A 24,309-nucleotide genomic window follows, 5' to 3' on the forward strand; every position below is an offset into this window, starting at 1 on the left:
TGGGTTTCTTCCAGGCAGTTAGCCTAGTTTTTGGTTATGTCTTCTTCACTTCTCTCAAGTTTTTAATTCATTCATTCAATCTTGGGTGTTCAAAACATAATTATATTATGTTGTTGGGGTTTTGCTTTGGAATACAAGCATGGCTTGTATTTTTTGCTGAAAAATGGAGTAGCCTTCTTCAAAAAGAATGATAAAGTTCCTTTCCCAAAGGTGCTGGGGTTGAACCCCTCAGCAGACAGAGCGGGTTCTGACCACACAGCCCTTCCTGGTCACGAAGGGCACGTGATATCTAATCCCTGTGATACTATATAGTATGAGAGAAGCAAGGGGAGGAAGAACACCATTTCTTCCTAGTTTTTTTGTGTGGTGTCTGACAATGTAGATGTCTGTTGAGTGTCTCTTAATAATGCCTGCTGCACTGAGCTCTTGTGAGGATGGTAAGATATGGGTATGTCTGCTTTCCACACCAGAGTTAAGGGTTGGTCAGCCATGCCAGGACTGGAGCAGCCTGGGCAGACCTGTAGGTTCCTACAGGGAACTTTAGAGCCACAGGAGCAAGGAGCCTGTGGACATAATCCACTATACATCAAATACTGATCCAGGCTTGAAAGATTGCAGTTTTCAATTTACAGGTAAAATTCCACGTAAGTCCTTTTCGGTCCATCTCTAACCCATGGCTTTTGTTTCCCATGAGTGCCAAAAGTTTATGTTGCCATCAGTCTTCATCCTGATCCATAGCCATGTTATTCATTTCAGAACAATGGAAATCTCTGTATGTAATCAAATGGGAAATCAGCTAGAGAAAAAATAAATATACCAGAATTCCAGGAGAATGTGTACAGTGAACGAAAATAAAGAATAATAGCTGTGAAAATTTCATTAAAGAAAACCAAAGCTGAATGTTGATAACGGTGAAAGAATAGAGAAAATATGGCAAAATAGTGCAGACAAAAATTATTGAAGAGACTATTTGGCTTGCATTAACCTTGTCAGTTGGGCTCTATTACTTTACATTATAAGTAAAAAGAGTAAATAGAGGTTCTTGTTAAATATCAGCACTGGGTGAATGAATTGAACTTATTGTAAAGGACATGTTCTCCACTGTACAATTTTAGAATTAAATTGCAAACCTCACATTGGAGCTCTGTTACATTTGAACATGAAGAGCAGCTGTATTGGGAAAAGCACCAAACTGATCTTCAGAATGATGTCTCTTTAATACGTTGGATATGTGGACTCATATTTCCATTAACTTATAGATTGTCCAGATATAGTAATATGCAGGTATTTTGGGAGTGTCCTCAGAATGAATCCTGAACAGTCCTCAAATCCAGGCCAGTTTTACACCTCAAAGTTGCACATGCAGTAGAAAGGATCTGTAATTGTAGGATGTAACTGTGTTCAAATAAAATGAGACTAAGTGAAAGAGAACTCTTGGATCTAACAAAGAGTCAGTCAAGGAGAGAGCTTATTGAAGTCTCTAAGCTCACAAATGCTACAGAGAAAGTAAATAGCGTGTGGATATGCAAGGCCTGAAGCCAGAAAATGAAATTAACAGAGTAATTTTAAAGCAAAAATAGCTATCTACAGTTACTGGTGAGTAAAAAAGGTGTGTAACTTATTGTTTCCAAGGTAGTGTAGATGCCAAAATCTTATCTGGGTTCAAAAAGGGTTTACATTAATTCATGGAGGAAAACTCTATAAAGGGCTCTTCAGTGCAAAGATACAAATTGTGTTCAGGTAGTCTTTCAGCCACAGTTTGCTGGAAAACTGGAGGGTATCTTGGGAAAGTGTGACCAAATACTTGCTGTCTTTCTATTTTTGCTCTCCATTTGCTACTGCCAAGGGCAGGTATCAGACTGCATGGATTATTAGTTAGAACGACTCAGCCATTCTCATGCTGCTGTTCATCTTTTCTCATTAAATCTTCTTTCTAATTATCAGTCCAATATGGTGTGGGGGAAACACCAGCAAAACTAGAAAATCTCTTAGTTGTAAAAGTAAGTTATGTATCGCTCATGGAGTAAAATGAGTCCTACTGCCTTGCTTAAAACCTGTTTATTTTTCCTATTCATTCTGCATAAATTTAGAGATCAGTCCTATGGTCATGCCTTACCATGCATTTGGCTTTACGTATGCAGTATGCATAGCTTTATCTATTGGAAAAAATAAAAACAAAAAAAAAAGAATTTTTTCCTAGTTGAGCATGTAGAGGAGGAAATTCCAATGGTCTCTTCCATGACTTTTCTACACAACTTAAAAGATAGATTTTGAGACTGAGATTATGGACACTCAAACAGGTCATTGGCATATAAAATCAAGTTGTCCAGATTTTTAAAAATTGTAAAAGTATGATTCATTCTCTAGTAGAAATTTAGGATACCTCAGAAAGAATTGATTTACCTCTTGACTAATCTAATTTTATCACACATTTAAAAGCTTATCTTCCAATGAAGAGACTGCTTTCAACTGCACAGCTTGCTCATTTGTACACAGGTATTATGGTGCAATTTGCTCCAGGCTTATGCCCCAAGCTTCATTCTCTATGTGTCCGTAGCCTTAATTATCCCATAAATTACTTTGAAATCCCCAGGGGAAACCTTCCTATCCGAAGTGATATTTGGTTTTTATTTATTGCTGTAAGAGCAAAAATGAGGCTACAGAACGTGAGTAGACACGAATTCCTGACCACACATCTCCAAAAGAGGTTGAGGAGCAATTATGTTCTGTATTTTGCCCTTTGAACCAGCACTGCCTTTTTCTTTAGTTCATTTATCTAATCTAAGTCTTTGAGATCAGGAATTGATTTGATGTTGGCTTAATAGCAATAGGGCTCATGCATCCCCTGTGATGTTTTGTTTTGCTTGGCATTGCCTTCTCTTTCCACTGTGTCATCTATGTGCTTATATACCTTAAGATTCAGTTCTCCACTATATCTGTCCATTGTCTGAAATGGTACTTTCTCAAACCACAGCCTTACTTCAAATTGGATAATGTCCTCTTCCCTGCCAAAAGACAGACACTAAGGACACTGTCCTTTGAATGTATTCACTGGATTGAGAGCAAGTTCCTGCAGACTTTACATGTTACCCCTACGCTACCTCTTCTTGTATCCAATCTGCTCTGTTGACGTATAACAGCATTTTAATGCAATTCGTGTACTTTTCTTTGAGCTTCCCATGCAATTATCTGGACAGAACTGTATGGGTTGATAGTGAGGACTTATTTGTGCAGTCCCTGTGCTTTTTGACTGGCTAACTGTACATACAGTGTATGCTTAGATGTTACTGAAAGTACACAGAACATGGAGATGTTTGATGCAGAACTTCTAGTGGTTTGGGTGGTATCATGAAATGAATGTTAACTCTCTATTTTTATCTTCTGATCTGTTACCTCCCCATTTGCTTTTTCTTCTGTGAGAAGATTCATCCAACTTCGGGTGACTAAATCAGATGCATAATCCATCAGAAAGCGCAGAGCGATTTACACGAAATTAAGCTTTGCTTTAAATTATTTATGGAGATCAAATCTGTAACATTAGGTACCAAACCCAGAATACACTATTTTGTGTAACGAAGACATTCCCAGGTTTCAATTAAGAATCAATCTATGCAGTTTCTTGGATGAGATATTTAAAGGAAATGTGACCAACCTTCTCAGTAATGTGTTACATATGCTGAACTTTTTAAATGGCACACGTATTTTTCAGAGTTAGCATTTTCATACAATACAGTATTAGTAAGTTTAATTGTGAGTGTCTGTCTATGTATAGTCATCTGCACTGAAGGGTATGAGAAACATCTGTTTCTCTTGGTAAGATAAATTTTGAAAATCTTTTGCAAATATTTTAAAGGTGTCAAGAGTAAAAAAAGAAGAAAAAACATCTTTGAAAAATGAGAGGGGACTTTGGAACATCAAATTCATTGTTCCCAAGTTTCCTGGGAAAGGGGGATATGTAGAGATGCCACATGAAATTAAGTGTAGATGAGTTTAGTTGCAGGTAATAGGTATATATGGACTTGGGACAGGGGAAGGTGGCAGTGAGGGAAAGGATTTGTAATCTGCTCTGGAAGATACTCTATTACCTTCAAAGAGATTGAAGCACTTCCATAATCATTTACTTAACTGAAGAGTTTTAACTGGGTCTTGTTTAGAGAGATTTGTGATGCTTCCCTGTCCCTATTTGATCTAGAATGCAACAGATCTTCTCCTGCTGCCTGCAACATGAAGGAAAACTCTTGATAATGGCCATTTGCAATTAGCTCTCACAGTTTCTCTAACTTGTTCGAAGAAAACCAAGTGTCAAAAGAACAAACAGCAACTAATTTACTTGCCTGACACTTCTTTTGCTAATTGTAACTGTCTCTGCCCTCTCACAAAAATAATATGACAGCATGTATAACAGTAAAAAGATTGTTTGCTGGTGACTTACAACAATATCCGTTAGTTGTCAGTACTTACGTAATACTGCAAGTGGTGCATGGTTTTATTAAGCAAGCAAGGAAATAAATGGATAACTCACTTTGCCTCTTGTTTGTCTCCCTAGAAATATTTATATTCTGGTTACAAGAACTTAGTCTCACATTAGTTTTTAAAAACTGATAAGTGCATTAGTTTTGAGCTTGATTGCAGCTCAGGGTCTCATTTCTCCTATGCATCAATCATCCTAAAGACCTTGAACTCTTTGTGTTGCAGTGGAGGTTTCCCTTATCAGGGAAGGAAACAACCTCTGCATGAAGCTGTGCAGGAATTGCAGCCAGTCACAGCCAGGGATACCTTTAGGGTTCCTGACAGTTAAGGGATACAGGCAGGTTGAAGGTAGCTTCAGTGAAGAAAGACTATTTATTTCTTTAGTGAAACAACTTCTGTGAATGAATATTAGTCTTTCTCATGTAACACTTCTCCCAAACAAGTTTTGAAACAGATGCAAAGCCCATGGAGTATTACACATCATTAATTGATCTCTTCACTCCGCATCAAAGCTACTTTGTGGTGGCAATTTTGTGCATGTTCCCTGGCAGTATGTGTCTATAATTAAACTCAGCCCCAGTCACAATATGAGTGAAGAGGTTGATTTTGTCTGCTCTCAAAGGAATCACATTGGAAAGGAATTTGGGAGGTGATGATATGTCATCTGTTCTCCAGAAGGATTTGCAAATACTGCCCATGTTAGAATCTATAAGGAATAGATCTTTTCTCTAGTCATTAAAATGTGTGTCTTTGTGGGATAAATGAGTCTATATGTTTTGTCAAAGGTACAGAAACTGCTATATTGAATTTGAGAGTACTGTAGTCCTGTGCCAGATGGGGCTACATGAAGGAGAAAAAAGTCCATTATTAAAGAACAGTTTTCTCAAAAGCTTTCTTTCACCCCAAACAGGGTGTAGTTTCTGTCCTTAAGCAGAATAAATGTTGTCTATCATGTGTTAGGGTTTCCCCACCACCCCCACCTTTCACACAATAAGAACATAAGAAATCTCGTACTGAGTAATCCCCTATGGTCTGTCAAGCCCAGCAGTGTCTCCAGTCGTGGTAAAGGGAGATGCTATTTAAAGACCAAGCATATGAGGCCTGTCTGCCTTTTGCAGTCCATTCCCTTTGTATTTCTCCAGTATCCAAAGTCAATGTATTAGGATGGTGACTAGTATATCACTGCCTAGTCATTTTAGTATCCATGTATAGACCTATTGCCCACAAATTCATCCAATCTCTTTCTGAACTGCTGACACTGTCTGTCTCTACAACCAGGATCTTCTGTTAGCAAGATGTAGAATTGCTCTGCCTCTTGTGTATAGAAGTACTTTCATTTATCGTGTTTTTAAATCTCTTGTTAGACTCATCAAGTATACCTAGTTCTAGTATTACAAAATTTTGTTGATAGCAGCTCAACACGATGTTGGATAAATGGATAGGGCAAAATTTTGTATAGCAACAAAATTGTTGTAAATATTCATTATTCTGTATCATTTTGTATTCTATTAAAAGGAAAAAAAATGAGCCTTTGTTGTGTTGTTTATAAGACTGGTACTGAACAGAGCGTTTCATTGTGCCATCTGCAGTGCCAATAAATCTTTTTCCTGCCTGTTTAACTACTTCAGGAGCCAGAATTTTATTCCAAAACAGACATGATAAATATATTTGTGTTGTAATTATAATTAAGGAGTTAAAGTTATGATCACTTTAATTGTAGTTTAGCTTTTCTATTGCTCATTTTCCTATTGTGAATCAAGCTTTAAAGTAGAAACATTAGTTTGTAGTTAGAATATAACATTTAAAAATGCAGAGGCATTTAGAGGGAGAAAATCTTGCTGACAACCTATGTAATATGTGAATGAAGCAATCAGATGGGGAATGGAAATTAAATGATGGCCTTCATGAGGAACAGGAAATTAAGGCTACGGATTCACTGTAGCAGGGAAGGCTCTATTTTAAGGGAGAGATTGTTCCCCTTTTAGACTATGAGGCATCACTGTGGCAATATACCAGCTGTTAACAAAGCAAATTATTAGTGACCAAGAATTCAATATATTCGACATTGCATTTCTAAATAATTTGTCGTCTGGAAATGAGGAGAAGATGACACTGAGCACTTGGTTCTCTTCAAAAACATTGTATAGCCATCTCTGTTATTGATCCTTCACTTCCTTTTTGTTCCAAGAAAAATAATTGAGTATACCTAAAAATAAAAGATAAGCTGTGAAAGATTAATTTATTTCCTCTTTTGTACTTCTGTATATGTGTGAAGATTTATACTTTAATTTTGATCACAGATATGACAATACTGGTGATTTCTAACTATAGCAAATCTTATGTATCTAGTTTGAGTCACTTTAACCAAAAGCCCTTTTGTCTGACTTTTTGGGATCAAATACGTGTGGACTGGAACTTAACAGCTTTACAAATGTTTACTGACTTTGCGTGTTGCAATGGACATCACTTTTCTGTAGGAGTTCATGACTGTCTATGAATATGTATGCTGAAAATTGTAATGCTTTTATTACAGCTTCTGCAAACAAGACAAGTTGCCCATTACATTCCAGTCCTGTGTGATCACAAAGGAATGCCAGGTGTCAGAGTGGTCAGAATGGACCCCCTGTTCCAAAACCTGCTTTGACATGACAACCCCTAAAGGGAATCGTACAAGATCGCGGACCATTAAACAGCTCCCTGTCGGCAGTGAAAGTGAATGCCCGCAATTAGAAGAAACAGAGCAGTGTGTTTCTCAAGGAGATGGTGTGGCGCCGTGCATTACGTAAGTTGGTTCATTTCAGTTCTCCCTATACTAAAATGAAAAATTTCAATTTAGCGTACAGGGCTGATGATGGAATATCAACCAAATCATTATTAAAGAAATAATAGGTTTGATTTTATTTTTTTTATCCTTTGCTTATTCAGTGCTCTTCTTAAAAGCCTGAAGTCTGCAAATAGCTGCTGTTATAGTGAAATCACTTCCTCCTCTACAGGAAAAATAACAAATACATATTTTTTCATTAGTGTTAACTTTTAAAAGAGAACATTTGTGCACATGCAGGCTCAGTCAAGACCATAATAAATTAATTGTATTAATTTGTCAGTGATCTTAAAAATCATTGTTTTCTGAAGTACTTGTCTGTTTGCAGACAAAATGCTGAACATAGGAAAGAGGTGATAAATGTCTGTTTAGCAACCAGACGTTTTTAGTGAGACTCGTATTCAGCACAACAAAGGCAAGACTAGGACCCAAATGGAAAGTGGGAGAGGCTGACAGTGACAATAAGTAAATTAACCCTGTTCAAAGTTTAGGAGAAATGATAGCAAGCAGTTTACAATTCAAGAGATTGTTGTAATCCTTATCAACTAATCGAGATTAATATTAAAGTCCCAACTGTGCTGTTTCTTTATCAGACTGAGAAGAGGGTCTGGAGAAATGTCATTTGATATTAAGCATCTTTGGCTGTGGCACATATTTTTCATTTAAGAGTTGAAATGTCATCTTTCCCCATCTCCAGCCACATTAGGAAGCCGTTCGCTTGATTTAGCCTTGGAGTACTTGTTGGGTAGAGAATTCTGTGGCATTTCTTGCGGTTCATAATCCTGATTAGGGTTTTAACTGGGAGTCACAGATCTTCTTTCCTGTGCATTCACTGATTAGAAAGCTCACAGCTTCTCATCATTCATCAGTACCCAGCAGGGATGCTTCAGTACTGCAGAGCCATCTTTCTCTTGACAGTGAAAAAGGAACTTACTGAAAGGTTTTTCTGAAGTAATAATAAAAAAATACAATTATAGTTTGACCTTGATATTCAGAGGAAACTTCTGTCTCTCTTATCAAAGATGAACAAGAGGCTTTTGGGTTTGTTCTTGGGGGGTTGGGTTGTTGTGGTGTTTTCCCTCTCCTTTTCTGGCTCTTATGTTTCTCAGCGTGCACATTTCTTTGATATTTTGGCTTTGGTTCATATAAATTGTCTAGCTCTAAACAAATGCCGAGAGTCACAATCTTGAAAGTTAGCTTATCTGAACACAGACTATATGTCTCTGTATATCAAGTTTTTCTTCCCTCCAATAAAATATTTATATGTGCAGTATGTTTCAGAAATTGAACAGAAAAGATCTTCCTAAAAAGTAATGATTTCAAAAGTGAAATAATAGAGGAAAAGTTTCCACCCACATAAAATATCAGACTTAATGCATCTCTGTGTACAAGAAATTGTGGGGCTCAGGCCTTTTAGAAAATGAATAAAGCTATTAAAGTGTTTCAGCTCGTATAACTTAATGCTGTGTAAAATGCCTTTATGATTTCTAGAGACCCAATTAACCAAATTTGATCCAGGTATGGTTGGCGGACCACAGAGTGGACAGAATGCCGTGTCGATCCTCTCCTTAGCCAACAGGACAAGAGGCGAGGAAATCAGACGGCATTGTGTGGAGGTGGCATTCAAACCCGGGAAATGTACTGCGTGCAAGCTAATGAAAATCTCCTCTCCTATTTAAATACCCTCAAGGAAAAAGAAGGTAAATTTGATTCACTTGCAATTGAATTAGTGTGAAATCAGAGCACTTCAGCATTCCAGAGCTCCTTGACAGCCATTGTCTTCAGTCATGAAGCCTTCTTACCTTGCAGGTTATTGTTATTTTCTAGTTCAGATGAAAATACTTAATTGCAGTAGCAGAGATTTCATTCTCTATGCTGCAAATACTGGTTCCTAGCTACAAATTACTGTTTCTTAATATCTACTGAAAAATGTTATGTGAAGGATGTCTCTCATTAAGAAAGAGCATGAGAAGGCGGATCAGAAATCCTAGCTTCGGTTCCTTCCTCTACTGTAAATTTCCTGTGTGTCCTTCAGCTGGGTGATGAACCTGTGGAATATGTACAGATGGAATATGTCAATTCTGGCATGTAAGCTCAGTATAGAAATATGTAAAAATATTGCTATATTTCATTCTCAAGGAATCGATTTTTTTTTATTTTTTTTTTTTTTTTATTGATTTGGTCAAGTTCTTAAGTCGCTTTCAGGACTTCAAGCCAATATAAATTCATGGGTTTGTTTCCTTAACTGAAAGAGAGAAGAGATTATTCCCTGACACAGTTACAGCTTGTTCAGCTTCTTAGGAAAAGAGAGAATAGCTTAGGAGACAAAATCTTTAATTTGTTTGGTAACATACGTACTAAGAACAACACTTGAGTATTTTATGTTATGTCTACTTCTGCATACTAATGCAGCACTATAGATTTAGAAATTAGTGAATTAAGCTAAACGTATTTAGCTTGTTAATTAAATTTTATCCTCTTCTGTAGCTGTTTCATACAAACACACATCATTATTAAAAAAAAAAAAGATAAATACAGCCACATACTTCAGGAAAAGCGACATCATTATACAAGTCACGTGTAATACAACGTTTAGACCAGAGCTGACCAAACTGTAGGCTAGTGAGGTTTCTGCTGTGGGTTAAAGGTGCTCTCAGACTTGCTGTAGAGGTAGAGTTTGTGGGGAATATTAATGCCGACATCCATTTCAGTGTGACTGCTTGGATCAGTAGGGTGTGATGTGACTTGTGTGCTCCGTGGGCCCTACATCTCTATTTATTAAAGAAGAAGCTTTCAAGCCTCTTCGTTTAATGCAAATCACGTTCCACCCAAGGGCTTTTATTAAATCGCCTCTGCTGAACAAAGTTTAGATGCCCCTGCCTTAGAGTAAAGGAGTAAAACCTCCCAGCTACGGAGACGTAACAATAAAATCAGTGGCAGCTTACTGTTCAGAATGACGATTAGGATTTTGGTAGGCTGTGAAGTGTCGCCGGCTTAGGCGGGTGTGAAATCTGCCCTTATCAGACTGTGACAGGAATACGCGGAGCCCATCAGGAGGTAATCTCTGCAGGCCCGGGAAAGCTGATTAAAATGTAACTAGTCTTTGGATGCATAAACATGAGAACAGTTTTTCAAGAACTCAAACTAGGGGTGAAGTGGGTCTTAGTTTAAAAAGGAGCTCTGGGGTGTTTCCATACTAGGGGACAGATTTTCAGAAGAGCTGCTTCTCCACTCATCCTCCCTCTCTCTCCCCTCCCATCTTGGATTCGCTGCTCTCCCGGCCCTCCTACGAACAATAAAATCAGTGCCTCTACAAACAATGCCATTTGAAAACTATGAGTAATTTGAGGATGGGGGAAAGCTAGGGGAGACACCTGCCAGTTTTAGCTGTAGGGAAATGCCTTCATTTCAGTGTAGTTTGCTGTTGGTGGTAGTGAATGCTGTCTCGGTAAGGCTGCTTTGAAGACCTCCGTTCTCATATACTCACGGTGGCGTTTCCCTGTTATTTCAGAAAGTCAGTCGCAGAGCAAGTCGAAGGCTAGTGCTGCACCTCTGCTATCGATCACTTTTGAAATAACAGGTAGGTAAATTAAGGCCTCTGACCTGGCCTTTCAATCAAAAGCATGCAAAGGAGGCAACGTCCCTTTCGGGGGAACTACGTTGGCTGTATGTGTATAATTAACATGTTTATATAGCTCTGAAATAGTTTAACGGATTTGTGCATTCTCAGGAAATTTCAGATCAGTTTGAAAGTGACAGGCCTGAACTCAAACCAATGACATTCATGAGCCAGCTAGGATGCTGGGACAGTTCCCTGCTCCACTCCTGAACCGTTTGAGCAGGTGACTTATTTTCCTCTCGATTCTGAGCGCTTCGTTGCGTTCATCACAGCTGCTATTTCCAGTCCCTTTTGTAGATTTAAAACTCCAAGTTAGGGCTCCAGTAAAAATTTGAACTTTTAATACTTAGCTACATCAGAATCCCTCATGGTATTGAGGTCTATATTATCTCCTATCAGAATTCATAAATTTAGACTCGAGGAAGAAGGGGGAGTATTGAGTGTAGTAATTAGGCAGGTGACAATCAAGATTCCTGGAGGCCACTGTAATTCTGCCATTTACTTGCCACCAACTTAAACTGTTTCATCTCTGTTCACCTATTTAACTGGTTTAGCCATGAAGTTTCTCTCACGGTAAGCCTATGAGGTAGATTGTGTCATCTTTTTCCAAGTACCTTTAAAGCCCTCGATGTAGAATGAGGATGGGAGGAAAGTTCTTTTATGGGCATAAATTTATTCTACATCTGCAAACACGCATTTGTTGCCCTGTTAAACACAGCGGAACTGCTTACTTGCATGGAGTTGTGCAGTTGCTTAGAGGATCAAGTCCTGAATTATGTGCTGTCTTTTGATGGCAGCATTCAGCATTGTAGAAAATGGGGGAAGAGTATGTATTCTTTCATTGTTGGTCATAATGTGTTTTGGACTTGGGTTTTTCTTGCTTTTTCTGAGTGAGAGCACTTTAGTTGGAGAAATTTCCTTCTGTTGTTTGCTGTGAAACCAGTGCGACAAATGACCAGAAGGAGGAATATAAAGTTGTGTCTGCTTATGCTGATGCAGCCACATATAAATTCGCTCTCTTTGCCAGCCTGGTTTTTACTGGGCAGTACTCTGTTGAGGGTTCCTGGAGAAGAATGGTGAGGTTGAGACCTCGATAAATGTAGCAAATGCTTAAGAACAGAATTGTGTTTTTTCTTTTCAGTTCTTTTTAAAATGTAGTCATTCGGGGAGGTGTTCTACCAGCATATAAAATGTATTCAGCTAAAATTTCCTAATATAGTAGATGATTTGAGGACAGAGTGATTGAATCTCATTTTAGCTTTTAGGTCACTACTCCAAACCTGAAACTCATTCAAAATTGAGTCTAATTTTTTAGTTAAACTGAAGGAGAGAGAGAGATTATCAAAATGTGTTCACTTTTCCTTCCATTTTTGGCCCCAAATTTGGTCAAATTCCACACAGAGCTTGTAGTATTACACACAGTCTAATCAGCATTCAGCATCACTGCCAAGGAATAAAGAACAATCTTTATTGCTGTTACAAAAGGGTATGAAAGGACAGAGATAAGACAAGGTTTTAAACTGTAAATTTCTGCATCCAGCATCATCTTTTCTCAAAGCATCTTTGCTAAAAAATAAGCAGCAAAAGCTGAGCTCATTTATACTTTTCTGATGCTGAAAGAAATCCATTTAAATGAATGGGAGCAAGATGTTCATAAGATACCCAGGCAAGGCTAAGTTTTCTTATTTTGCTGTCATCTCAAAGAAAGAATTCTGAGTGATCCTGGGTGAAATACACCCCAAGTGTTCAATGATGAAAACATTTTTTAATGATCTGGTATATAACTTGTCTGTCCTACTGTTGAATTCTTTTGTTTTAAAAGTAATATATAAAATATCTGGTAACAGACATTTGTATATCACTTATGTTCTAAGAACAGCATTTCAAAAATATTTTGGCATATTGAGAGATTTATTGATACCACTTATCTGTCCCCAAAGCACTTCTTTCTTTCCCTGGACTCTAATAAGTGATGGAAAATGCAGATATTTTCAGTAGGTGTTTTCATGATAAGTTTATTTAACAATGTTTGCTGACAAGACCTAGAATTCTTACTAGACAGATACCTCAAAAAAAGTTGGAATAGCATTCATATTACTTAAGTCAGCCTCTTTAAAGCCAAACAAAGTCACAATTCCTCATATTTTAGAATTTCAGGACCATCACAAATTTAGCTTGAAGCCAAAAGGATTGTGACAGTAGCACAGTAGTACCTTCTATTGGCAGACTCTTAAAAAAAACTGGTTGAGATATGGAACATCTGTAATATGAAAATCTGCTATTTAAAGCTTCCTGATGAAAGGTCTTTGTTATTTTTCTGAGTAACCTCCCATGAACTAGTGTGATGGTAAGTGCTTTATCCTGATGCAGGCTGGAGATGAAGCACAGCATTCCTCAGAACACTTTGTTCCCTGAAGCAAGGCTGCGTGTCAGGGGTGTAATTGACCCTTAATTTCAACTGTCTCACTTGGGCAATTCCCTGATTAAATCAAGGTTAAAAAAGTACCATTAGCAATTACTTACTGTTTTTCTTTTCTTATTAGAAACTATTCAACACAAATTCAATTACAGACAAATTATGTTTATTTATATCCATGTTCTACACAAGATATGCATATTATGTTGATTATCATGCACATTAGGTGCGCATGTCAAACTTCTTGTAAGATTCAATGTTCTGTCATAAAATTTAATTCCAACATAACATTATGCAAATGTTGGAATATTTGTTCTTGTATTATTTTGTGTTGAGGTTGGTGAGCTGGAGGCAGTAAGGTTGAATGACTATCTGCCATCTTCATGCCTTCATTATGTGGAGCAACACAGTGTAAAACCTTGCCAAAGGAGGCAACGTGGGAAACCAGAATAGGGTGACGATTTTTCATTCCCTTTTCCCCTTAAAAAGTGAGAATTAAATGCTTATTCTGTAACTAGAAAGATCATCTACTTAGAAAGTCTGAATGGAAAGACACACACATATCTAAAAATGAGACCATACTTTAACAACCTGATGTTTACTTTAACATCATATCTGTGATTATTGATCTCATCTTTCAGAAGGATATTTTGTCATATTCTGAACTTATTTCAGAATATGTTTCATCAGAGAGCTCTTTCCATCAAAAGAGATTATTTGTAGCGGAGGCAGAAAATTAATGCGGTAACTCCTGTGAAAAAAAGCTGAGGGAGTAGGATGAAAGTGTTTTAAGTTAAGAAATTGCATGTTTCTTCAATCAACCAAAGTGAATGAATATGGCAGACTTCACTTAGCCTTCTAGCAGGTATCCTCTGCTTAATTCTCTGCTTAATATTTTGTCAAGTCCTATATTATGAAAGAGAATTAAAATCTTGTTTGTAATGAAATGGTACATTTTGTTTTAGAGTTCTGTGCCTTGCTCTGGCACCTTATAGGGTTGTCCTATTATTTGTGTAACCTGGGAATTCAAGAGAGTAAAGTATGGAAGAAGCAGGGTGATTTTGGCCTGTTCCAGGGCTTATTGATCCTTAAAGAACAGAAGAATCTGCCTTCACATGTGTCTTTATAGATTAATAATACTTTAATGAAAAAATCAATTGTCTTGTGCAGAGTTTTAATTATTTTAAATATATTATGTATATATATTTATATTATATGCAAACCATATATGTATCTAAACCAAAGCCTTTCTTGAACTAAAACTGCTACTGCACAGATCTTATTGCTGAGTGTGCACTTGAAGGTCTTTAGAGTAAAAGAAAAAACAAAATTTTGTCATCATTTTAACTGTGTTTCAGGTTATAGCTTAAAAATAATTTTCTAATTATTAATTAACCAGGCTTTTGAAGTTATAGTATCATATAGGAGCAAAGGGATTTATACAGCTTTTTGTTCAGTTTCTTAAGTGAAGACATAATAAGACAACAAGGCATCAATTTACACAGAGCACAATGTGAACAACTGCTTTAATAACATAATCTATCCATTAAATGAAAGGACTAGGTCCGAGAGGGTGCTGCAATATCTACAGTCTTCCTGACGCAATCAGATTTGGCTCCGTTCATGCAGAGAGTAAACTGACTTCTGTTTCATTTTTTCAAGACAGGCATTCTTCCATCACTTCATCAGATTAAAATGATGAGATAGCAGCCTTTCTGAATGAAGGATGGTTCTGTCCACTTAGAGCTGAGGATCGTGACCAGTGACACGTGAGAAATGTGTTGACTTTGTTTTGACAGCCTCGAGGCCGGTGGACCGCAGGCTGTGTACGGGACCTCTTCCCAGCACCTCCCAGCTGTGCCATATCCCCTGTCCTACAGAGTGTGAGACCTCGGCGTGGTCAGCCTGGGGACCATGCACCTATGAAAGCTGTGATGACCCTCAGGCCAAGAAGGGTATGTAAAAATTCAGCTAAGCCTTTTAATGGTGATTATTTCATATTCCTAAGTCACTAGTCACCTCTGGCTATGGAAGCATACTAAATTTTTTACCAAGAAGGGTATATCCAGTGCCTCTGAGCATCAAAAAAAGGTCATTGAACTAGGACTATATTTAGCATTACTGCTCCACAAAAGCTGGCAAAAATGTAGGCTGTTTACTAGGCTCTCAAGGTCAATTTGAGTTATTACAGATCAATTCCAGTTTCAAGCCTTCCTCTCAAACTGAAAGGGATACAGTTTGTATATGTGTTCAAATCACAATTCTGGCACTGTCTCGAAAGAAGGACAGAAGCAGCCTTCGAGGTGCATAGTGTCCAAGTCACTCAAGGATTTACAGTTCAGTAATAGCTTAAGAATTCACCAGTAAACCGTAAAGCATGCTCTGGCAAAGAGCTGGGACCATTCGCTGTTGATAAGTGACACTGTTTTACTGATGACATGTGCTGGTTTCAATTTTCACATGTTGTACAGTTCATTCCTATGCAGAACAGATTGTAGTAACCTGACATCAAAATAGGAAAGCAAGAATACTATGACAAGGACCTCATGTAAGAAGTCTGTAGGTCTCTGGCTGTAAATGAGAACGACTGGCCTAGTCATTGCTGCGGTGTGATTATCTGACAAAAGTTAAGAATACAGGCTTGGTTCCTTGATTGAAAACACTCCTAAGAAAGGGCAGCCACATACGTCCACTTGAAGGAGCAACTGTAATTACCACCTTAGCTTAGTTTCTTCTTCCTGGTATACTGCTAGCTACACTTCAGTCTGGGCAGCAATAATGCAAGTTTTACAATGCTGTCTCACCTTGATCAATTCAAGAAGGAAAAAGCAATGCAGTGTGTAAGCCTATTGGATTAAGTCTCTCTGAATACAGCTGTCAGGTACTCTGTTATTTCTGTTGCTGTTCCATCACTGAGAGATTTGCTACATTTTCGGGGGTAATGTTTAGGTTTGTGAGACTGATTTGGACACCTGCCCAATGGAAATGTATTAGGATGTACTTTATGCAAGTCTATTCCTGCACACATGAGCAGGGATCTTTTCTTTGTGAACTTTCCCAATGTTTTCCTCTTATCTGGAAATTCTTATATTTTATATTATTTTATAATTGCATTGACAGTTCTTCAGAAAGAATGATGTAAAAGTTGTACAGGCACTCCCAGTTTTAGCAGCAAGTCTCTACATATTTCAGGAATGGGCCTTTACTGTGGATCATTTGCCTCCTTTGTTGCAGTAGACACTGGAGTTCTTTTTTTGAAATTATATCAGCCTTTTGTGGCAGGCTCAGTAAATCATTTGGACATAATTTGGCTGACCTCTTCAATTTAGAAAAAAACAATTAAAGATGCATGGAAATGTATTTTTAAAGTAATATTTATTAAAATTGAACTGAGACTCGTCTTCAAAGAAAGAATCAATTCTTGCACATATGTGTTTGAAAACTCTCTTCTGTTTAGTTTGTGTCCTGGTAGAAATTAAAGAGTTATATGTAGTATTTTATACAAAATATCTGTGTATTACTAACCTGCCTGAATATTCAGATAAAACAAAAGAGACTGTGAAGATATGAAAAGAAACAAACCTTTGCCAAAGTTAAAATATTCTGATCAGATATATCAGAAACTATAGAAAATTATTACATGAGAAACTATTTCCTGAATCCATTCAGTTTGGTTAGGTTGTTCTGACTACAGATTTAGTCTGGCTTTTTCAACATGTCATCCTGAAAGTGAGAGAGAGGGTTGCTCTTAGAGACTGACATTGACCTGGCAGATGACACAGTGTATAAAGGCCCATCAGTTTCTCCGATCTAAAATGAGCTTAGGTAGTCTTAAGGAAATTTGTAAATGCTTGCAAGGGAATATTGTGATGTTAATTACTGAAAATTTGTTCATAGGGCTTCTTGGGATTATTTCCATGCTTTGCCTTTTCTGGCAATGTAGTCTTTTTTTCCTTACATTTTTTGGGGGGAGGGGAGTGATTATAAGCTGATTTCACTTGATAATCCATCCCTGTTGGAAGATACCTAAGAAGAAACCAAACAACATATTTGAGAAATGGCAACCCAACAATCTAGTCAAGATTTGTTAGATGAGACGGATCTGGCAAGAGTGATGCACAGGAAATGTCTCCTTCCTGGAGTTTGTATGGCTAGGATAAACAGGGGTTTAAGGCAAAGCTTACTGAATAAGCTCAAAACTTTTGATGGTCTTGTTAAGTTTTACCTCTCTTCCTTCTTTAATGAGTTCTTCTACCGAATTATCTAAAATGCAGTGTTGCACTGAGTGTGTGGTACCTTTTACACAGAAGAGAAGCAGAACTGTTCACTCAGGTGCAGACAGATAAAAATCTCTTCACTTCGCATTTTAGAATTGAATTATTCTGCCCTTTGTATTTTCATGGATATTTCAGGCTTTAAGCTAAGGAAACGGCGCATCACCAATGAGCCTACAGGAGGAACGGGAAACTGCCCTCACCTGCTGGAAGCCATCCCCTGTGAAGAGCCCTCCTGCTACGACTGGAAAATCATGGGGCTGGAGGAGTGCATTCCCGACAATGAGAAGACATGTGGCCCTGGAACGCAGGTTCCTGTTGTCGTCTGCGTCAACAGTGATGGTAAGACGCTTTTTCCCACAGTCCACACCGACCAGAGTGAAGATGCTAAAATGTAGTCCAAAAGGGTAGCCGTTTTTGTTGTTCTTAGCTTTCTCAGTCCTTAAGACCACGCTGCCTGGAATAGAGAGAAGTCCTTTAGTATTGGTTAGGAAGGATAGGCCCTCTAGTTGCTCTAGGATCAAGCACAGTTTTTCAAAAGTTCACGAAGAGACCCTGAGAAAAGTAAATAGAAAACAGTTATTGTTTTTCAGTAGGTCAGACTCATGCCTGCAATGACTTGACTGAATTCCCTGATATAAACCCGCTAACAAAGCTGATCCTCTGAGTGCAGAACCAAATAAAGTGCGAGTAAAGTAAGACGCATTGCAGTAAGTATAGCTGGAAGAAAAATAATGATGTTTTTATTAAAAAGCATGGTTTGATGTGTGTTATGGAGTTGGTTTGACAGTCCAAGTTATCTTGCTTCTTCAAAAGGTCAAAAAAAATACCACTATTATTCAATTATCCTCTGTGAGAGAAAACAGATTTTGCATGACATAGTCATAAAAGCCAATTTTGAAAGCTGCTTACAAAATACTTTAATCTATGGAAGATTCATGAATTACTGTTGCGAGAATATTCCTTATTCATTAGTAATATTATAGTCTAGAGCAGCGTATAAATTAAAATAATTGTACTGACTACAGTGTCGTTATGGTAAGAGCCTTCTAACTCCCTATAAAAGATTAAGTAAGAGGACACCTCTAATGATTGTTTAACGGCTGCACAAAATACTTTGTAATTAAATTGGTCAGAAGTAATAAGAACTGATTATAGAGAGATTTAAATCTTGAGCTTTCATGCTGAAGAATTTGGGTCATAATTGAGGCTTGGGGCTTAAACTGAAAACCTTAGAGTGTAAGCTTTATTTTTCTGCATACACCTAAGAGAACTGGTAACCATTTTTACAGCTCAGAAAGAGATTAGCCTAGAGTTACAATATTGAATCTACTACATTTTATGTCCCTATCTCAAAAAATTTCCCTTCACAGTGTAATAATTTCTTGGCAACAATTCTGAAACTATTTGAAATTTTGTTTGTATACAGTTTCAGATGAAAAATGGCTTTTTCTTCATAAATGAAAGTGTTTCCTAAATAATTCTGAATTTTTCTTTTTTTTTTTTTAATAGCAAAAAAAAAAATCTGTAAAACAAAAAGAAAGTGTATTTTTTTGCTTTACTAGATTTTGGCTAGTTTGGCTAAAGTTTGGCCTTTGGTTTTGAGGAGTGGTATTTGCTCACATGTCTAACTTCTGATTAGCCTAATTTCTTACTAAATTGTAATATAGATATTTATATTGACTATAATCTATTGTAACCATAAGACATTTGGAGCATGCAATCAAGCTACTAAACTTTGAGATATCTTTTATATATATGGTATTTTCTATTGTTCTGTTTCAAACTCATAGGGTTTGCTCTTTGCACTGCATGGGCTTCAGTTTTGGCCAAATTTGACTTGAAAGACTTTTTTACTCCCAGTATCAATCTTTGTCTTTCTGTCTTTCTGAATTATACAGCGTTATATATTGCTGTAATTGTATGGCATTATACACTGCCTATATCAACAATCTGTCCCAGAAGGAGTGAGAAGTCGGGCTTTGGCCATGTGCCTGTCAGTCTTTAAGATTAAACAGTTGTGGGCACAGCTTCAAAGAAAGGAGAAAATAAATTGCAATTACGGTTTGTTTTGCAAAGATCCAATCACCCACAAAGATACGTGTTCAATATCTTTTGACAGAGTGCAAAAGCAATGGAGAGTAATGTAGTGCATTGCCTCAGCTCTTCCTTGAAATCCCTTCCTTCTCTTAGTAAACGATCTTCTGTGACCTTCACCAGTAATACCAAGTGGCTTTTGCTTAGGTCTCTCCTGAGAAAGATTGGCATGAAGCAAACAAAGTATGAAGTAAGGACCCACCAACCTCGGTAGTCTCTCCCTCCAAGCTAACTCTGCTCAAGCATCTCCTTACTTTACCTCCCACAGCACCAACCCACTGAAAATCCTTAGGCAACTCTTAAATGCTCCTCTAAACACACACCACTACCTCTTCCCAGATAGCTCCCATCTAGTACTCTGGCCTCCTACCCTGGCACAGGATACTCCTGGTACCCTTCTTCACCAAACACTTGTTGCGGGAATCCAGATTCTGCTCTGCAAAATCTAGGAGAGCAGCACCTTGCAATCAGGCAGATTTGCATCAGGCCCCACAGCTGCAAGATAGTTTGCAGTAAAGTTTGGAGAATACTACTCTTCCATTGTCTAAACATCACGGTTTAAATTAATCATCATATGAAATTTGTGATATTCAGTGTTCTTTGAGAAGTTCTTCTTGGAGAAGACTACCTTGACTGTCAGTTAAAGACTGTAGTTCAATTAATAGGATACCTAATTTGTATAATAATCATGTGTTGCTATAATTTTGATCTAAATGGCACACAGGGAATTTCGTTCAGTTTTACAGGTAAAAACGACTGTGAAGAGAAACAGTGTGTGGAAAGCATTATCGCCTAAGTTTGCCATGTTACTTAAACTGAATTAGTCTTTGCTTAACAATACTCTTTTCAGTCTCTTCAGGAGCTTTTTTTTTTTTTTCATTCATATGAATTAATTAGCCAATCTTAAATCAGTGCCTGGATAGGAGAGGTTGGATCAAAGAGACTTAAGTGTATTAAAACAAAAGTGTGTTTTCCCCTTGGCTTCTGCTTTATAAAATGAAAAAGGCTGGCATTGTAATTTCCAGAATAGGCATTGTACTGTAAATGTACTGCTTTAACGTAAGATAAACCCAACACTGATGAGTATCTTCTCTTTCTGTGGACTGTTGCATCGTTCTATATGTTTAAAGCATAATTAGTTGGGATAACATGTCTTGACCTGGGTGTTTTACTTCACAATTAGAATCAAGTAGAAGTGCTTGTGAGATTGTTTTATATAATTGGAATGAGCTTCTCTCTTCAATTTGGTGTAAAGATAAGAGTCATTACATCTTTGAGACAACAGCAAACAATAGATTATCCTCCCGTGTTGTTGCTGGAGGCCTATGATTGTCATTCTCTTTCCGCAGTGGATTGCAGTAATCAGAATTTTCATTCAGGCTGAAAAAAATATGACAGTCAGTACCCCAGGTTGTCGTCGCAGAGGCTATAATGAACTTTGATGTATTTTATTATATAAATGGAACTTCAGCCTTTTACTGTAGAAAGAACCTTTTCAAAATAAATATTCTTAGTCAGTCTTTCAGGAAATTTTACAAAGGAGCTCCTTTAGGTGAAAAAAACTCCTTTCGGTTGTGGAAACTCCAAGACTGGACAGAAACTGATCAGAATTCCTCCATCATATACATTATTTTAATAATTAGAGACCTGTGGCTAATGTTCCATGCTACAGATTAACTTTTGCTTATGATAGAATGACTTTTTTTTAAAAATAAATTGTAATTCATCTATTTTTATATATATGTAATATATATAAGGCATACTTGCATGCATGCACACACACGAGTATGTACATATTATCTATTATTAAGTTTTCAGTGCAGTTCAGAAGAGTGATTTTACAACAGATGAATTTGCTCTATTTCTCTGTAGCTATCGCAACCTATGAAGAATACCATTTCAAAAATATTTCTGTATTATTTAAAGACTCAGTCTACAGTAGGAAAGCTGGCCACTTCCCCACTCCGTAACAGATAATGTTAAGTAGGGCAAAATAATTTCTGACATAAAAATCTGCAAAATTAACTACTGCTGAAAATGCCTACAAAATTCTGGTTCATTCAATACGGGTTTTAAGGTTTTTATCTTTGCGCTGAACGCTTTAGCACAGGTACTAGCAGTGGTTGTGGTGTCAGTAGTGTGCTTGTGATGCTCAGACAGTAGGCTGAAATTACTTGCTCATTTTGTAGGAACGTGTAAATAATAAATTGGTTTACAGCCTTTATAATATACTGGGCTTTGTACCACTGCATGTGTTATTCTGGATAAAACAGATCTCACTTTTGAAGGGCAAATTTCTTCCGGACCTTGTTCAAGCTCACTAATTGTTGGGTTACAGTTAGCTCCACAGGGGAAAAGAATGGACTCATTGCCATCTCCTGCCTCACAGCTGTGAGAGATGACTAGCCTTAGAAGAGGGAGCCATGGCAACAGCAAGGCTCTTCGCGTATATGCAAATTCCTGCAACTCTTTGAAGTAGCAAAATTGTTCCTGAAGTTGTCTAGGCAGAGATGTGTGTTCACGTAGCTGAGTGCCACGAGTTCTCTTCTGGCACCTGGGCGCACGCAGGTGACGCAGGTCTGGTCTTCCTGAGGCTGGAATGCAAATTCAAACCACCAGCGACATCAGTATGTCCTGATGTAACACGGGTGGGCTGTACCCTGTTTGCAATATTGAGGGGCAAAACAATGGTGTTGGTGGTTAAGTAAAAGATATAGAAGGTAAACTAGTCTGTTTTATTAGAATACTTATATGTAAACATTTCAAACTGATTAGTTTAGCTACTTTGTAAGGGGTGGCTCAAACACTGTACTGTCCAAAGTGGAACAGTGTACATTTCCTTTACCTGTGCTTATTCTCAGCTAGTGTGACTGGCTGAAGTCAACATCCTTCAGCTATATGACAATCCTATAGGATTCAATTGCTTTACTATTTTCTCTAGACTCAGAAATATTTATTTCTGAAATGCTTATTGTATTCCTTTTACTGAATTTAACTTTGCAAAAAAGCTTATAAAATTTCTTCATTTAGTTTAAATTAGTAGTTTAAATTTAGTAGTTTAAATTTTCTTCTATAGCTTCCTGATCAGCATCTATATTGCGTTTCTTAATTTTTAGCTTGTGGCCTTATATCCTCTTACAATAGACATCTAGTTAAATATATAGAATAAACTTCAGGAAAGAAACTGAAGATTGGCTGGTGCAACTATTTTCACTTAAAATGTTTTGGCTGGTTTAAAAATTGGCTCTTTCTGTATATTTATGGTTTGAATCAAATATATGCTAAATGAGTAGCTGCTGCTCTTCCTTCATTTTCATAATGGCAAACAATAAGAGAATCAATGGAAGCTTTATAGGTATACCCAGGTATAAAGAGTCTACTTCTGCTGCCCTTTCCATTATGTGGCTATATGCATTGAATGAAGAAACCATCAGACTAGTTGGATTTTGATGATTATTTAAAAAGAAAATACCTACTTTGTGTCACTTTATGACTTAGTTCTTTAAAAAGAATGAAGAGCCAGATTCAAATTCAAATTACATTGAATTATTGAGTTAATCCTGCAAGAAAACCCAGATCAAAATCTGGCCAATGCTCAGCACTCAATTAGTAGAAAAATACAGTAGCTAACGACAGTTTCTTTCAGCACATACTGCTTTATGCTTACAGGAACTTGGTTATAGGGGCATTAGTCATCATTTCCCAATATTAATTTCCTAGCTAATGTCATTACAGAATTGATTGGGACTGTTCTTTTCTGCCTGACAGCTTTTTGGCCGACCATCTGAGGCATTTAAATCAAATGTAATATGTATACTTTGTTCTTCGCTGTAAACACATAAGATATGAAATTTATAACCCCATCCTTTCTTTCCTTTGATTTGTCTGGTTACATAAAAACTATTGAATGTGTTTATTGGATGTTTGTTATATGTAAGAATTTGTAACTGAGGGTAAAATACAGTCATTTTAAAGGATCTTAAAATTGATGCTCTCAGGCCACTATGTTTCAGAGCATTGGATTTTTAAGGCATTTCTTTTTAACAAGACTTGCTTTATTTAGTATATAAGGAAAAATTAATGCACAGTACTGCTTAAACTATCCCATTTCAGTTCTCAGGATGTTTAATAATTGATAATTCTTCTGTCAATAAAAGTCATATTTAATATGTCATACCAATTCCTTTTTGTCTCTCATCTTGACATTGGGAAGGTGGACATATCCGCATTAAATTCCATATAGGAATGGATGCTTTTAGTGTTTGTATAACATGAAGTGATTTCATTATATGGGATGACTTAAATACATCATTTACTTTGTCAGTGTCTTTTATAGTTGGCCTGGAATGTGATGAAATGATTTCAATTAAAGGGATGAATAAAACAAAACCAGAGCTTCATCTGTGTAGTGCAATAAACAATTATCACTTCTGACAGTGCAATAGCCCTTGTTTCCAATTTATCATACATGTTTGAAGACAGAGTTGCACTAGGTATGGACAATGTCTGCAGAGACGTTAATGTTCATAATGAATATAGTTAAGTTAAAAATGTGTGGGCCGACTTAATTACCAAAATCTTCTTGTGTCATAGATCATAATTTGGCTGTCTA

At 37.1% G+C, this 24,309-nt stretch overlaps 1 protein-coding gene across 1 annotated transcript in view; it reads left to right on the top strand.

The window, feature by feature from the left end:
• The window catches only part of LOC104080747 (thrombospondin type-1 domain-containing protein 7A-like), a 67,749-nt gene that overhangs the window by 11,971 nt on the left and 31,469 nt on the right, over nt 1-24,309 (top strand). Inside the window, exons 3-7 of the mRNA XM_009583248.1 lie at nt 7,004-7,252; nt 8,810-8,991; nt 10,803-10,871; nt 15,126-15,281; nt 17,739-17,942. Coding sequence (XP_009581543.1) covers nt 7,004-7,252; nt 8,810-8,991; nt 10,803-10,871; nt 15,126-15,281; nt 17,739-17,942 — 860 coding nt within the window. The remainder of the gene's footprint in view (nt 1-7,003; nt 7,253-8,809; nt 8,992-10,802; nt 10,872-15,125; nt 15,282-17,738; nt 17,943-24,309) is intronic.

Source organism: Fulmarus glacialis, unplaced genomic scaffold (genome assembly GCF_000690835.1).
Source record: "Fulmarus glacialis isolate BGI_N327 unplaced genomic scaffold, ASM69083v1 scaffold11548, whole genome shotgun sequence".
In the NCBI taxonomy this organism is placed as follows: Eukaryota; Metazoa; Chordata; class Aves; order Procellariiformes; family Procellariidae; genus Fulmarus; species Fulmarus glacialis.